Raw genomic sequence first — 16,321 nt, forward strand, 5'->3', positions numbered from 1 at the left:
TTTTCACATGATTTAAAGAAGCTTTTATGGTTTGCCAAAACTTTTTGGGGTCATTGATATGTTTTTTGCATTCATGCAGGTAAAAATCAGACTTGGCTCTTTTAACAAGCGAAGTACATTTATTTCTAAGCTGGCGAAAGCTAAACCAGTCAACCTCTGTCTTTGTTTTTTGAGCCCTGGCCCAAGCAACATCTCTCTCTTTGAGAAGGTTTCCAATTGCAGCGGTAAACCAGGGATTATTTCCACCTTTAACTCTACATTTTCGAAAGGGAGCATGTTTATTGACTATACGTTGAAATTCGTTATAAAAGTATTTCAACGCTATCTCAATATCATCAATTAAAGCAACTCTGTTCCACTCAAAGGCAGCTAAGTCGTATATAAAAGCTGGGAGGCAAAAAATGTTAATATCTCTTTTGCATGTAATAATGGGTTTTGATTTTGGTAGCTTGCAGTTTCCTACAGCTGCAATTGTACAATGATCACTCAAGTCATTGACAAACACCCCAGTACCAGTGTACTTATGGGGAGCGTTGGTTAGAATTAGATCAAGTAAAGATGATTTTGAGGTGTTTTTAGTATTGGGTCGAGTTGGGGAAGTGAATAATTGAGTAAAATTTAGTGTGTTGCATACAGCTTTAAGGTTATCAGAAGAGGAAGTCAACCAGTCAAAATTTAAATCACCAACCAAGAGAAGTTCACTAGTCCACTCATAAAGGATTCAAGAGAGGCAAGGGCTTCAGTGGAGGCATAGGGAGGTCTATAACACCCTACAATTGCGAGAGTTTGGCCATGCGAGAATTCAAGCTGCAGGGCAAGGAGTTCAAATGGTTTAGTGATTGACAGTGATGATAATAAAGTAACATTAAATCTGTTTTTTATATACATAGCCACCCCTCCACCTTTTCGAGGACGATCGCATCGGAAGACATTGTATCCATTTATAGCAATGTCCTTGTCAGAGACTGCTTTACTTAGCCAGGTTTCTGATTAAATAAATATATCTGCATTGGTTGTTTGAATCCAAATTTTGACTAAGTCGAATTTTGGCAGTAGGCTTCTAATATTTGAATGAATTAAACCAAGACCTGACCTAGCTCTAAGTTCATCAGGAGTACTGATGTTGTATAAAGCTGGGCCTGGATTTGGTTGCACATTGCCTGATAGCAGAAGTAAGAGCAATATAAAGATTTTCCGTTTCATATGGCAAGGTGACCTCATGACAACATTATTTGGCTTCACAATATCAAAATGAGTAATATCAGAAGGAGAAAACCATCTGTTTAGCACAGAAATACACCATAACTGAAGCTGGTTAGAATTATTTAGCACTGACCCACATGTGGATATCAATAACCTTTGTGTAAATGCTGTAGTTTCAAAGGACCAGGTGATTGTTATTGCGTTTGGTAGAGTTAAAGGTTGGTGGAGCACCTGGTCAGGTACCCCACTACAATTGCAGAAAACAAGTCCAGGAAAAAGCATTAATATTAAATAGAGAGCTTTTGTCAAAGTCATTGTTAAATTGTTTTACTACCTACCCAGGTCCAATAATCAAAGTTCAGATGTCCAAGCTACAAGAGTTGGAAGACCAAGCTAAGGCTAGCAGAGGCCCAGCTTTAGTCAGTCTGAGGCTAAGATGGATCCAGGCCGTGGAAGACGGAAGGCCAAGATGAAGCCAGTCGACTCAGACTGTAGGTAGTGGAAGGCCAAGCTGAGACTAGTATAGATCCAGACTGTGGCAGATGGAAGGCCAAAATTTCAGCTAGCAAAACATCCCCCGGCTTCTGCAGGTCAGAGGCCTCCAGATTTCCAAATCCAACAAAAGCAGTCAGAAATACCACTTTTTGGAAGTAAGCCTTCATTCATCAATTGTTACGCTTAAAACTAGTGCAATTTACTTAAATCGGCAAAAAAAAGAGACTAAAACACATAGAAATTCAGACCACTTTGACAAGCAGACAAACAAAAGACAGTCCTGTCGGCCATCTTGGATTGGACATTCAACATTAACCCAATTTGGAAATCGGTCTGTAGTTATTTATATTTGTGGATTCACCTACTTTTGACGGAGGAAGAAGAAAGGCGGGTTTGCTGATTTTTGGAACGATTTTGCTTGAAAGACTCAGGTTAAAAAGGCATGAAAAAGAAATAAAGAATTAGAAATATTATACATTGTCCCATATAAGCTCATACACGACACATTCTACAGATAGTGTATAAAAAAAACCTAAATAGTGGAATAAAAGAGGTGAAAACATGTGAAATGGAACAAAGAAAAGTTGCATTGTTGAGTCTAATAAAGCTGCCATGCAGGTTGTTTTCTCTTTAAAGCTGTCATTGCTCAAAAATAATAATGAATCAAACTCAATGTTGTTACAAATTATTTAAACTAGTCATGGCTCCAATTACGTCACATACAAAATTTGACTAAAGAGTATTTTTATAGGATATTTTGTGTTTATCCTACAAAAAAAAGGGTTTTTGACTAATAGGGCAAAAAAAAAAAAATAATAACATAAATGAAGAAGCTGTCACGTACTTGCATGGCTGCTCTAGTTGTGACCCCAAGATGCAGGAGACAGGAGGACGACGTGCGGGTGAGAGTCTTTTAATTCCCACAGGGAGCACAAGGAGGTGCAGCAGGGAAGTGCACAGAAGCATAAGCAGCATACAGAAAAACCAAAGTAGCGTTTCACAAAACAATCCTTGAGCCCTGACTGGAGGGCGAGGCAGGCATAAATAGAAGCCAGTTGATTAAAGTAAAAGTACCAATGATTGTCACACACACACTAGGTGTGGTGAGATTTTCCTCTGCATTTGACCCATCACCCTCACCCCATGACCAGGTGTGGCCAGGCTGCCAATCAGCGACAGGTGAGGAGGGAAAAGGACTCAGGGAGACAAACAGGAAGTGGGACCAAAATAAGAGCGCCTACTAGGAGATAAACACAAACGCAAACAGACCGCGTGACACCTGACGTGACAGGTCGTCACAGAAACGAGGGATGGATCTGAAGTTTATCGAGGGACTTAAGTGTTGAAAGTAAAAAAAAAATGTTTGACTTATTTTTATGAGTGGGGCCCGTTTGGATCCTAATAATTTCAGTGGGACAAGTTTTAATTGTCATTGCTCAAAAAAAATAATGAATTAAAATCGATGATGTTATGAATTATTGACATATTTAAGATTGCAATTACGTTGAGTGAAAATTATTATTTTGTGCTTTTGCCATAACAAAACAAGGTTTTGACAAAAATGGCGTAAATTATGAAAAAAAAAAAGACTGATGAAGACGGATAAACCTGAAATTGATCAAGGGATTTAAGTGTTGAATGAAAAAGTAAAAACAAACAAAAATGACCTACTTCTACCATTTTTATGACTGAGACTCTTCCTGGTCCCCAAGAAAGCAGTGCGAGGCGAGTGGAGGAAAAACGGATTTATTGACAGAGATGTGACACAATGTGATATTGATCATAAGCAGCGGCCATTGAAAGAAAAGAAGAAATCCTCGTCATGACGTCAAGGCCATGAAACGTGCGATTTTACAGCCACCAGCGTTTGATCTTGAAAGTCTTTTAACGGCCAAAGAAGAATACATGGAATAGCGTGAGGAGCAGTCGGACGAAGAACAAAGCACATCTCCATCTCATCTCCGAGTGTGATGACGTCCCTCAGCGATGGAGACATCTCCCTGTGTTCCAGTGCACAAAGCATCCTGGAGGAAGAAGACCACTCAGCACATTCCCGACAGAAGCAGGTGAATCCAAGTTGAACATCATCTTCACACAAGAACATTTGGAGGTGCAGACAGTCCATGTGAGCTTACTCAGCCTTCAGCCGCCTGCACGTTCTCGTCGAGCTCCACGCCGCCGTGGCGAGCTGCGGGACAAACGCAAACGGTGAAGGAAGAACATCCAGAAGGTGCCTCGTCACTCACATCAGATCTTTGAGGTGTGACTTGGAAACATGACGAGTCAGCACACTTGATGTCTCATTTGGCTGATCCTCATCATGAGGACTCCTGTCAAAAGTGAGATATGCCAGACTTTGTATTGCGTGTGCTCACAGGAGGGACTTTTATTGTGAAGGAGTCAGCTCCAGTTGGGCTTTTCCGGCTAAACTTGTAACAAAGGTCCACATCAGACCTCCATGTGAGTGACGCTTCACCACGGCTTTGTTTCTTGCGGCTCAAAGAAAAGATGTTTTACTTACCAGCTGGATCGTACTGGGCTGAAATGAAAGAGAAACAAGGTGAAGTGGACTTTTCCCCTCACGTCACGCCGTGTTTCTACGTGAGAGTGTGCGCTCTGTCTCTGTGGATCTTTGAGTGTTTGGCTGGAAGGCAACTAAAAGATGGCCGCACCTTTGCAGCCCGGATGAAAGCATCAACTCACGGCCTGGACCGAGTGCACCGAGAAGAAGAAGACAGAGGACATTGGCGTCCCTCACCTTGTCTGTTTCTGTGACGCCTGACCATGACCATGATGATGATGATGATGATGATGATGGCCGCCACAGCGAGGACCGCCGCCGTGGCAGCGAGGGCGACGCTCAAGTTGTCTGTGGAGAGCAAAAAAGCACAAGTGGAGTGACAAAGCATGAAGAGGAAACCTTCATGACTACTTTGCATGCAGACGTCAAGCGTTGTCATGGTGACATGGATCAATAATGGTGACAGGTGGACTTGTGATGGGAAACATCTCCAACTAAATGTGTCTTTCTCACCTTCATGGCTTGCGTTGCTCAGGATGCTTCTTCTCTCCAGCTTGGTGACCAAGTCCTCCTTGACGCCTGACAGCTGAAACACACATTCGTACTTGCCCTCCACGTCGGCCGTCACCTCCACTTTCAGCGCCACCGACATCTGGAAGGTTCCGTCGTGGTTGGGGAGTATCTCTCCGTGCTCCACGTCCTCGAAGATCTGCTCGCCGTCTTTCCTCCAAAACAGGTCGGCACCGTCGGGGTAGAAACCTGTCGCCATGCAGCTGACCGGAGAGGACGGCGTCTTCTGGAGCAGGAACACCTCTGGAAGCTCTGCACAGGAAGTGATGTCACGTGTGAACACAGGACAACGTGGAGAGAAGGTGTGGATGGAAGTAAAGGTGGAGAGAAGGTGTGGATGGAGAGAAGGTGTGGATGGAGGTAAAGATGGAGAGAAGGTGTGGATGGAGGTAAAGATGGAGAGAAGGTGTGGATGGAGGTAAAGATGGAGAGAAAAGAAGAGAATGGAAGTAAAGATGGAGAGAAGGTGGGGATGGAGGTAAAGATGGAGAGAAGGTGTGGATGGAGGTAAAAATGAGGAGAAGGTGTGGATGGAGAGAAGGTGTGGATGGAGGTAAAGATGAGAAGGTGTGGATGGAGAGAATATGGAGAAAAGGTGTGGATGGAGACAAAGATGGAGAGAAGGTGTGGATTAAAGTAAAGATGGAGAGAATGTAATAACGGAGGTAAAGATGGAGGGAAAGTGAGAACGGAGGTAAATATGGAGATAACGTGTGGATGGAGGTAAAGATGGAGAAAAGATGAGAACAGAGGTAAAGATGGAGTGAAGGTGTCGATGAAAAGAAGGTGTCAATGGAGGTAAAGACGGAGAAAATGGAGGTACAGAGAGAAGATGAGAACGGAGGTAAGGATGGAGAGAAGATGAGAACAGAAGTAAAGATGGAGAGAAGGTGTGGAGGGAGGTAAAGATGGAGAGAAGTTGAGAATGAGGTAAAGATGGAGAGAAGGAGAGAATGAGATAAAGATGGAAAGTAAGAGTGGACAGCGGTAAAGATGGAGAGAAGGTGAGGATGTGGTAAAGATGGAGGGAAAAGGAGAGAACGGAGGTAAAGATGGAGAGGAGAGAATGAGATAAAGATGGAGAGAAAGTGTAGATGGAGGTAAAGATGGAGAGAAAGTGAGGATGGAGGTAAAGATAGAGGGAAAAGGAGAGAACGGAGGTAAATATGGAGAGAAGGTGTGGATGGAGGTAAAGATGGAGAGAAGGTGAGAATGAGGTAAAGATGGAGGGAAAAGGAGAGAACGGAGGTAAAGATGGAGAGAAGGAGAGAATGAGATAAAGATGGAGGGAAGGTGTAGATGGAGGGAAAAGGAGAGAACGGAGGTAAATATGGAGAGAAGGTGTAAATGGAAGTAAAGATGGAGAGAAGGTGAGAGAAAGAGAGAAGAGTATAAAGAGACAGGGTGTAATGTCAGTAATGTTCCTATAGGGGGAGTGCTAACAAGTTAAAAGGTGAAAGTACATGTTGTGTTTCTACCTGTTCTCATTAGGACCTCCTTCCCATTGTTCACATACTTCTTCAAGTAAGAAGGACATATCTCAGTGTAGTAAAACTTCTTGTCATCTAGTAGATGTTTGTTCTGGTCCCAATTGAGTTTGGTGGGGAAAGCTTGTTGTTTTGCTGCAGTAAATGTCCATGTCTTCATGTCCAACGATATGAAATCTTCTCCATCATAACCTTCCTGATGCCAACCTTTAACTTCATCAGTCTCATCATTCCATTCACATCCAAACATCCACTGGAGAATGTGAACACCTGAGACACACACACACACACACACACACACACACACACACACACACACACACACAGTATTAGTGTAGGTTATTATGGGATGGACAGAGACAAGTATCAGTGCAGTAATGTGTGTTTACTACAGTATAAAAAGAGTACATCAAATACATTTAAGTAGTAGAAAGTTCAACATAAACAAACCTCCAGTTTGGTTGAAAAGCTTCTTAAGAACTTCAAGGTTGTGTTTGTCAGTCAACTCACTACCAACACTGATCTCTGTTTGTATCTGCCAGTATTTTGGATCCTCTGCTGTGATTTTGTTCATCCAGTCCTGTTTGGCTTCTGCTTTCCTGCTGTTGCTGTCATAGTGAGAAATCTGAACTCCATCAACATAACCAACACTCACATACTCTGGGAAGTTTGGAACTTGAGAGGACGCAGTGTGGAAATACTGCAGCGTGTGAATCACTGAAAGAAGAAAACAACAACAGGATGACTTTTTATTATTTTGTTTCATGTTCAACAATCTTGCACTGTGAATATTTTAGCTCCTTCCGTCTTCAGTCGGGTCTTAAAGTGAACATCAAACACTGCTAGATATCACAGTCAAGACTCACATGTTCTATGACAAATACAACACATTAATAATATTACTAACATCTGTTGACGGTTTGAACATTTTGAAAATAAACATATATTTTCTACAATGGAGGCTGAATAAAAAGTACAACAGAGTTGAACACAACCTGTTCTGCCCATTTGATGTCGACTCTTACTGACATCTTGTGGCGGGGTGATGTTACTACACTTGATTAGTTTCTGACACTTCCGTGTTTGAAGATTTGTGTTCGTTCTTACAAGCCTTGGAAAAAATAAGTCTTTGAACAAGAAACACTAAAGTCAAAATAAATAAAGAGCTTAAATGGATTTCTCAGCTTCTGTAACGTTCTTGGAACATTTTGAATTTTACTTAGAAAAAGGGAAAACAATAAAATATGTTTAAAAAGAACCAGGATTAAGTAAAAAAGGGCTTGAATAATACAACAATTAATTAATTAATAAGTAACAGAAACTTTAAGACGTCAAATAAGTGAAGGCACGGACAGGATTTATGAGTAACAATTAATAAACTTATAAAAAGGACTTACCAGGCGTCACGCTGTGCATTTGCACGACCAGAAGAAAGAATAAAAACAAGTTCATGATGTCAGCGCGAAACAAAAAGATGTTTGCCACTTTTAATCCCGCAGAGAAAGACAAAAGTGACGAACACTCGCTTGACTCGCAAACAGGAAAAATGAACCAGGAACTGTCGAGGCTCTTTTTATAATACTCCACCTGAGCCAATGAGGAGTCAGCATTCTGTGACGTCACAGTGAGGAGAGAAAACGAAACGCTATTCTGCACAGAAAAGTGGCAGCAGTCAACTGACAAGAAGTCTTCTACTGGACTCACTAGAGAGCGCCCCTTGTGGCCACGTCAGGTAAATGCTTGTGTGGCTTTTCTGGGAAATCACGTGACTTGACAACAAAAAGGTGTGTCAAGTTGGCCGCCAAACTTGGAAAGAAAAGAAAGAAAGAGGAATGAAGGTGAGATTGAGAGTTAAAAGTAATGACAGGGCTGGAACATCCGATCAGTGATCGTATTGTAGTCCTCTCAAGAAAGCATCAATACAAATAATGATTGATAGACATAAAGTCGCTACACCGCAGGACATCCTCACTTCTTTTTATTTCACGTCTTAACTTTCACCTCCGTTATGTCTCCCAAGCGTGAGGCGTCCCTGCTGGGGTAACGGGACACGCATCTGCCTCGCATGGGTTCGATTCCCGGCCAGGGTTGCATCAGGAAGTTTCATCCTGAGTAAAAAAGTCAGCAGAAAGCCTTCATGAGATGGACTCGCTGTGGCCAAAGTGCTGAACGTGGGGGAAAAGTGTGAGGCAGACGCTTCTGCTGGCAGAATATCAAAGAAAGTGAAAGTAAAAGTAGACACGGTAAAGCCAAACATTGAATGCATGCTTGTTTCAAGTCACCTAAACTCGATGGTGATCATTTTTATTTTTATTTTGTCGTACCTGTCAAAGGTGAACACACTTATCCACGTAGGTGAGTAGTAACGAGTTACATTTACTTAGATAAGAAACACAACTTTTACTTTGCTATATAACATTTTATTACCATCGTTACATTCATTTATATCAGGGGTCACCAACCTTTTTGAAACCAAGAGCTACTTCTTGGGTACTGATTAATGCGAAGGGCTACCAGTTTGATACACACTTAAATAAATTGCCAGAAATAACCAATTTGCTCAATCTACCTTTAATAAATAAATCTATATGTATAAAAAAATGGGTATTTCTGTCTGTCATTCCGTCATAGCTTGTTACAGCTTCAATCAACTGATAAAAAACAAAAACATGAAAATGCAAAATATGCTGATAAACAGCTATCCTTGACACGCAAAAACTGTTTTAATGTGTAAAAAAACTCAAGTGAATCAAGCTTTGTTCAAACCTGTTTAGCTGATGTTGCATCATGTTTATTCTCTTTTCGCTGTCTCTTGCGAGGGATCTCATCCATGGTAAGAGTTCCGCTTGAGTTGAAGCTAGAGTCAGAGATCTCAGATGCAGAGGACAAGGACAGGTCTGAAAATTCTAAAGGAATAAAAGAAAAAAACATTTGATCATTTTATTCAGTAGTGTACAGAGTGCCTGATAATACATGATTTTATATCTCACCCTGGCTTGAGAATATTGTCAGCACCACATTGCCTTGTCCAACCAGGTCGCTGAATATTTCCGCATCAACTTCTGTCCCTGTTGCATCCTTGTACATAATGCTTGCATCGGGTGGCAGGCAAAATCTCTCAATGACTGGGAAACAGTATGAGAAAATTGTGATTTATGTGCTTTATGTGCAGTTTCATTTGTCTCACAGCAAATGACTGTTCTAGTTAGATGGAGTCATCCACTGGTGATTTTTTCCCTCAAGTAACCCTGACACTTCTTAAGTCCAAATTTAAAAGTGAAGTATTGGCTTTTCTCAGTTAACTGTTCTTGTGTATAAAATGCTTTACATTCTAGGTGGCACACATGTTGAGTAAATTATCCCCATTTATAAAGGAATCTGCTTCAGGCATGTAAAGACACCAGAGTATACAACATGAGGTTTTTAAAGAAAGTGGGTCTATTTTTAAACAGTTTTTAAGGTAAGATTAAGTAAATTGAAACACCTTTTCCATGGAATTGGATAAAGTCAAACTGTCCCTCAACGTCATCCAGCTTCACATACTTCTGCTGTTGGTTGTACTTCACCTGGACCAGCATCTTCACTGAGACATGCAAAACATATATTAAAGAAAGTCAATATTTAAAGAAAGAACAGTTTAGAGGTCAATGTGTCACAGTAAAGGATAAGATTTGTTAATATTTTGCAGGGGCCTCTATCAATAATTTTCTTTTTCATTCCTAAATGATTGCTTTATAATATATATATATATATATATATATATGTCTATATTTATGTATACATGAGACAGAGAGAGGGAGAGAATTTTGAAAGGGATCACAATTGAATATTGTAATTAAAACTAAATGTTAGAGCAGTAACAGTAATTTCTACAACAGAAAAGTCACAATATCATCTGAACAATATCTCACTGGAAACAAGTCATTTTAATCATATTCCTGTTGTCACAATATTGAATAATTTCAAAATAGGATTAAAAACACAGCAAAAAAGAAAAAAAAACATTAGTTATTCTTCCTGTCCTATCTCTTTCCTCCTTTCTCAGCTGTTTATGTGGCAGTGAGGGCTGGTTGGCTCTGCCAGCAGAAACTTTTAACACAATCATTTCAGTGGCGAGTTATGGTTAGCAGAAAGTATAAGGACAACGACTGCTAGATTGTTTGCTACAGTTTAAAGATGAGCCAGCATGCTGTGTCAGAGGATAAATGAGAGATGGAGGAGCAAACGGATTAAAAACTATTTCACATGTTTGCGCAGGTTTTACAGTTGTTTATACTCGAGGAGGTTTTTCTTCACATACAGTACTTAGTTAGATGTCATCAAACTGATGTTACAGTTACTGTCATTTCACGGGATCCACCGTAACCTCTGCTCTGCTGCTCACTGACGTGCGTGTGTTTCTGTGCCCCTGAGAACAGAGGAGAGGCTGCAGCTATATTAATTTGTATCTAATCAAGAAAAAAAAAAAAACAATCAGTTCTTACATTTATATATTCCTAGGTCAAGACAGATTCAGATGCTTGTAAAGGCCCTGGTATGAATTAAATACTAAATTAAATTAAATCTAATTTACTATTTAATACAATATGTCCACGACCCAGTGAATACCCTGATAATAAATAACACCAAAACTTGAAGAGTAGCAATAAATGAACCAGTAACTACTGAGCTTATCCCTACGCAGACAAAATTGGACAAGAGAAACATGTCTCCACAGGTTTTTGCAGTTTTTTGAAGTTTAGAGTGTGAGGGACAAAATAACAAAAGCCCCCACAACTGTTAGTTCCAGCCTTAAATAATATTTTGTACAGTAAAAACTTTGTTTATCATGGCTTTGAGGAAGTGACTTACTGTCATTTTTAAAGTTGAAGTGACTTGCTACTACTGTCTGCTAGCTTAGAAATGCAAGCTAATAGCATGACCGATTTTGTTGTTCAGAACTGGTGACAAAAAAAGCTTAGTTGCTAAAACACATATTCTCCATACATGTTTTATTGTACATGCTACATTTCACAGCATTAATTTGCAGCTGTTTCAGTACATTTGATTAAATTGCACTTACCTTGTGGAACTGCACGAGAGAAGCGAAATGGTTCCTATTGTCTCTTTTCCCTCCAACTGAAGTGAAATGCAGGGCGGGGCTTAATTGCATCTCAGCAGAGTTAAACTAACTCATGAGTGATCAACTCTGTCAAATAACTCCCCATAGCAAAAATTTGCTTGCTCATCTGTTGCTTAATCTCGTATCTTGAGAACATTTTGAGCTTCTCATATCTGTCTAATTCTGTGATCAATTGTTTCTCTTTTATTGCTCCTAAGGGACCCTTAGGAGCAATAAATAAGCTAAAAAGAGACAAGACATCACTGAGACAAAGGAGGTTGAGTTGAGACAACCCTTTGAGCAATATTTGAGAAGTGGGATACACTGACGAGAGCTCATATATGTATGCCATTGATCTCAATTATGTCTCATTTATTTTGAAGGATAATAAAAAGAGAAAGAAACGAGATGTATGAGCAATAAAAGAGATTTTATGTATGTCTTTTTCATGTCTTGATTATTTCTCTTAAATTTATTATCATATCTCAAATTTGAGAATCATGAGAACAAATTGAGAGTGCAATTAAAATATTCATCTGACTTAATTAGAAATAACACTAAACAAATACTCAAATATTGAAAGGTGTATCACTTTATTTGGCTACACAAAAATACAAAATATAATATAAAAATAGATTAAATACAAAAATGTATATGTAGTTAATTAGTACATACATAATGTACATATTGACATTCACAATACTTAAAACATAGAAAACAATATACAAAAAATTAAAAAAATACAAAAATAAATGAATTTGACCTTAAGTACTCACTTTGTTATTGTGAAAAAGTCAGGTGTAGTTTTTTAACTCCTTGTTGAGCAAACCATGTACCTTAGTTTAAAAAAACACTTGACTTCATCTCAGTAAGAGGGTGAGTAAATGACAAAATTTCCATTTTGGAAATATTCCAAGCAAAAACTGAAATAATTTATAAAATTGTAACCGTGCTGTGTGGAACTGGTCTACATACAAAAAATAATCACAGTGAAAACCAGGGATACTTAACATTTTTACCTTGGGGCACGACCAACTTTTCCACTACACAAGGGTCTGGGACCAACTGAAATATAAACACTGAATTAGTCATCTTACACTAAAGTGTAAGACAACCGAGTACCATTGCTGCCCATATGGACGGACCACAGCTAAGAAACAGATATTTATTGGCGGCTTCCAAGGGGTACTCGCAGCCAAACAGTGGGCCCCAGCCCTATGATTAAGAAACACTGTTGTAAACAATAGAACAGCCTCCTGCGATAACAATATAACATTTGGTACATAAATGATCATTGAAATATTTTGAAATTGGTTACAAAAGCTACTAATATACCTGATTATGTAAGCAGTAACGTACTGCGTCATTTCCGGTTGCATTATTTTTTTATTTGGAAAAAACTTTGCACTGTGAAAGGATATAAGCCGCTAGCTTGTTAGTGAGGTTGCATCCATCCATTTCTACCGCTTATTCCCTTTTGGGGTCGCGGGGGGCGCTGGCATCAGTGCCAAATTTGCTTGGCACAGCACACCTCAATATGCATTATCACAGAATAACGTGGTACTAAAAGCTACATCATAAGGCAATTTTTTACAATATATACTACGCAAACCTAGACCAAAATATTTAACATGTTTACCAAGGAAACATCCTACCATAGAATGAACTTGACAGGTACAAGGGCCTACTTAAAACCGTCTCTGGCCCGACATTTGTTTACCAAAGCTTTCTTGAGCTTGGCCTCCTCAATATTGTCCCAATCAGGAAAGGTGCCGCATCTCAGGACATACGCTGCAAGGCAAGAACATAATAATCAGCCATTCGTAATTTTGTCCCACATCAGTTTCTACAGGTATCAAATCTATGCAATGCAATGCAATAACAATAATAATGCAAATTCAAATGTAATGCTTTTTAATGCCATTTTTTGGTACTTGAAAAAATGTAATGCCCATGTGCGACTGCATATAGTTGTTGTTTTTTTATATAGTCAAAAGCTTACAATTATCTATCTGTATACACACAGTTGCAAGCATTAGTTAATTAGTGGAAAAGTTTACATTAACTGTTACTATCTAATGTATTAGAATTGGCTTACAAAGCTGTTTAATTGGAGAATGTATTTTTATTTATTTATTTTTGTGGAGTAGCATCTGGTGTTTTGACCGTATGCATGGCCGTAGACAATCGCTAATTAAAAGGTTCTGACTATCAAAAATATTAAAGGAGAACTGCACTTGAACCCTCTAAACAAACATCCCATTCTGCATCAGATGATCAATATAATATACCCATTAGCCATTTATTTAGTTGTGTCTGTTTGAAACATGCTGTAAGTATATATATATATTCTCTGAAAATATGATTTATAATAGCCACAAACTGGAGGATACCATTTTTAATCAGGATACAATTTGTTTTAAATAGTTAAAAGGTTTTATGGAATAATAAATGAACATCATACCAGGATTGCAAATTATGCATGTGTTTGGAAATGGATGATCTATTTAAACATTTTAGAAAAATACAGAACAATATTGGTAAAAATGCCAATAAAATGCATTTGAAAAAAAGCTATGGCAATTAAACATTTTGAATTTATTGTATTTTACACCTTCTCTGTTTAAAATGTTTACAGTAAATAGCAAGTATGTATCAAGTGTCCGGCAGCTGAAGGAACTTGTATTCATTTATTGTGGGAATGTCAGAAAATAAAAGAGTTGTGGTCTGCTGTGAAAATTGCCTCGCTAGCGTAGATCACTTGCGTCACAACAGTTGCTAATGTTAGGCAAGTTAGCTCATATGTGTTGAAGTGCAGATGATTGAAATAAACGACTCAGTGTATTAAAAAAGCTCAGCTTTTCCATTATCCTGACATGGTGTCACAGTTAAGGACTACACGCCTACAGTGACCAAAGAATGGAAAAGTTTAGGCCCCCAGAGCAGTTTCATTTTGCTTTATTGAAGCAGTGCTTTTGTCGTGTTCCCACCTTACAATACCTCTTGTATGCAGTTTGACAGCCGCAGTTAAAAAAAGAAACACACAGGAAGACTAACAATTTCGATGACCGTAACCTTCTTAAGTTAATTTTCATTTACCGTTTGACATATTGACTGTCCGCCATGTCCTACAATCGTATTAAATTTTTTAAATGCCTCTGGGCAAAGCATTTAATGCTTTTTATTGCCGTTTAAAGCCTTAATTTACGCAAAATCATTAATACACACAACCACACTTCAAGTTGATGGACATAACACTATATTGCTCATCATAACGCTAGTTTTTAGTCAATCACAAATTGTAATTATGTAACATTGAGTTATACTTCCAGTGTGCTGTAATCGATAAGGGATTAACATTTCTCATATTGAACTTCTATTTAATTATTGTTACCCAATTTTGGCCTGAAAACACCCTCAGTTTGGGAAAACTTACTTAGGATTCCTTCAACTTTTTTCCGGTCAAGGATGCGCTTTCGTGTTCCTGCAGGTTTGTTTTCAGGGCGACCAAAAGGGACACTCCTCTACTGTAAAAAAGAGGTCAAAAAGTGCGTGGAATAAACGCATACATTTGGGCTTTGAAGCATGTCTCATGGCAGCAAGGCGGAACGATGATATGAATACGCCGCTCTCAGGAAAGAGCTCTTGCTGGTCCGATTAATGAGGGCCGTCGGTGTATTTGTCTCCAACGAGGTCGCAGGGAGTTTGAAGTACTCTGACTTGGCCCGGATCTGAAAGGGAAAAAATAGCACAAACAATACCAGAATGAGAAACTAATGTGTTCAAGGCCCAATCACAAGTTTAAGTAAACAAAACAATTACATCATGAATGAATTAGCATTGGGTACTTACCTATTTTCAAGAGGACTTCTTTGATTCGTTGCTTTTCTCGCCGGATTTTTTCCAACTCCTCCCTACATCCATCACATGGCGTCCATGATTTTTCTGCCTGTGGTTGATAGCAGATAGTGTCCTCAACAGATGGGTTGAGTGCATCTCTCCTGTCTGGTGCCAGGAAAGCTGCGTTTTTATTCTCAGGTGGATTCACCCGGCTAGGTGGCAAGCTATTGTGTACGCCGGGTGAAGGACCAGAGGTGTTGTGGACATTTGGTGATGGGCCAGCGGTGTTGAAGTCGTGTGGGGATAGGCGGGGTGTACAGCCTCCAGAGTGATCAACCTTCGGTGGTGAGGCCATTGGTTGATGGGCAGGATGCATGGTCTTCGTAGGGAAATGGACCTTTTATGTTGAGACCATATGGCAGGGGTGTCCAAACTTAATCCACTGAGGGCCGCACACTGAAAAATCAAAGCAAGCGGGGGCCATTTTCATATTTTAAAAACCAATACAATAAATGTATAAAAAAATATACAGTTAGGCCTCCACTTAGTTATGATCCCGGGACCCCAAAGGGTTTTGGTCCAAAAAAATATTAAAAATGTGTCTTTATTCAGTATTATTATCATTATTCATGTTTTAAATCTCTAGATCAACATTAGGAAAAAAAAAATGGAAAAAACACAAAATATGCAATATTTTCATCCAATAACTTTTTGGGGTGGAATTTTTGAGATTATATAACAATTGGAGCCTTAATTTTGGATATTTAATCATTATTTTTTTTGGAGGAATGACACTTAAAAACAAATCACACTAAAATAATTGGGGATCCCAAAGTGTCCTACTCGTTAAAGTGTTAAAAAATAAATAATACATTTTTTTTACTGTTTACTTTTAGCACAATAATCTCGAGATCAACCTCAGATATATCCGTCAATTTTAGAACTTTTATTGTTGTTTAATTTTTTTGGTTTGTTTGTTTTAGGCCCTTAAAAAAAAAAAAAAAACAGCTCAGTTTTTTTATATGGCAAAACACAAAATATGCAACATTTTCCCCAAAAAATATCTTAAAGTGGAATATTTAACGTGACGTAATTGAAGTTTTG

At 39.0% G+C, this 16,321-nt stretch overlaps 2 protein-coding genes across 2 annotated transcripts in view; both read right to left on the reverse strand.

Annotated features, from left to right (window-relative positions):
- Positions 1–802: 802 nt before the first annotated feature.
- Positions 803–7,231, reverse strand: LOC133550466 (class I histocompatibility antigen, F10 alpha chain-like). Its single transcript, XM_061896449.1, has 4 exons — positions 6,727–7,231; positions 6,268–6,546; positions 4,739–5,041; positions 803–807 (listed from the first exon to the last, which is right to left on the reverse strand). The coding sequence occupies exons 1-4, from the start codon at positions 7,040–7,042 to the stop codon at positions 803–805; spliced, it is 903 nt and encodes a 300-aa protein (XP_061752433.1). The 5' UTR covers positions 7,043–7,231.
- A 1,805-nt stretch (positions 7,232–9,036) lies between these two features.
- Positions 9,037–16,321, reverse strand: part of LOC133550467 (class I histocompatibility antigen, F10 alpha chain-like) — a 30,916-nt gene continuing 23,631 nt past the window's right edge. The window contains exons 4-6 of the mRNA XM_061896450.1: positions 9,761–9,859; positions 9,267–9,401; positions 9,037–9,182 (exon numbers count right to left, since the gene is read on the reverse strand). Coding sequence (XP_061752434.1) covers positions 9,037–9,182; positions 9,267–9,401; positions 9,761–9,859 — 380 coding nt within the window. The remainder of the gene's footprint in view (positions 9,183–9,266; positions 9,402–9,760; positions 9,860–16,321) is intronic.

Source organism: Nerophis ophidion, linkage group LG04 (assembly GCF_033978795.1).
Source record: "Nerophis ophidion isolate RoL-2023_Sa linkage group LG04, RoL_Noph_v1.0, whole genome shotgun sequence".
Taxonomy (NCBI): Eukaryota; Metazoa; Chordata; class Actinopteri; order Syngnathiformes; family Syngnathidae; genus Nerophis; species Nerophis ophidion.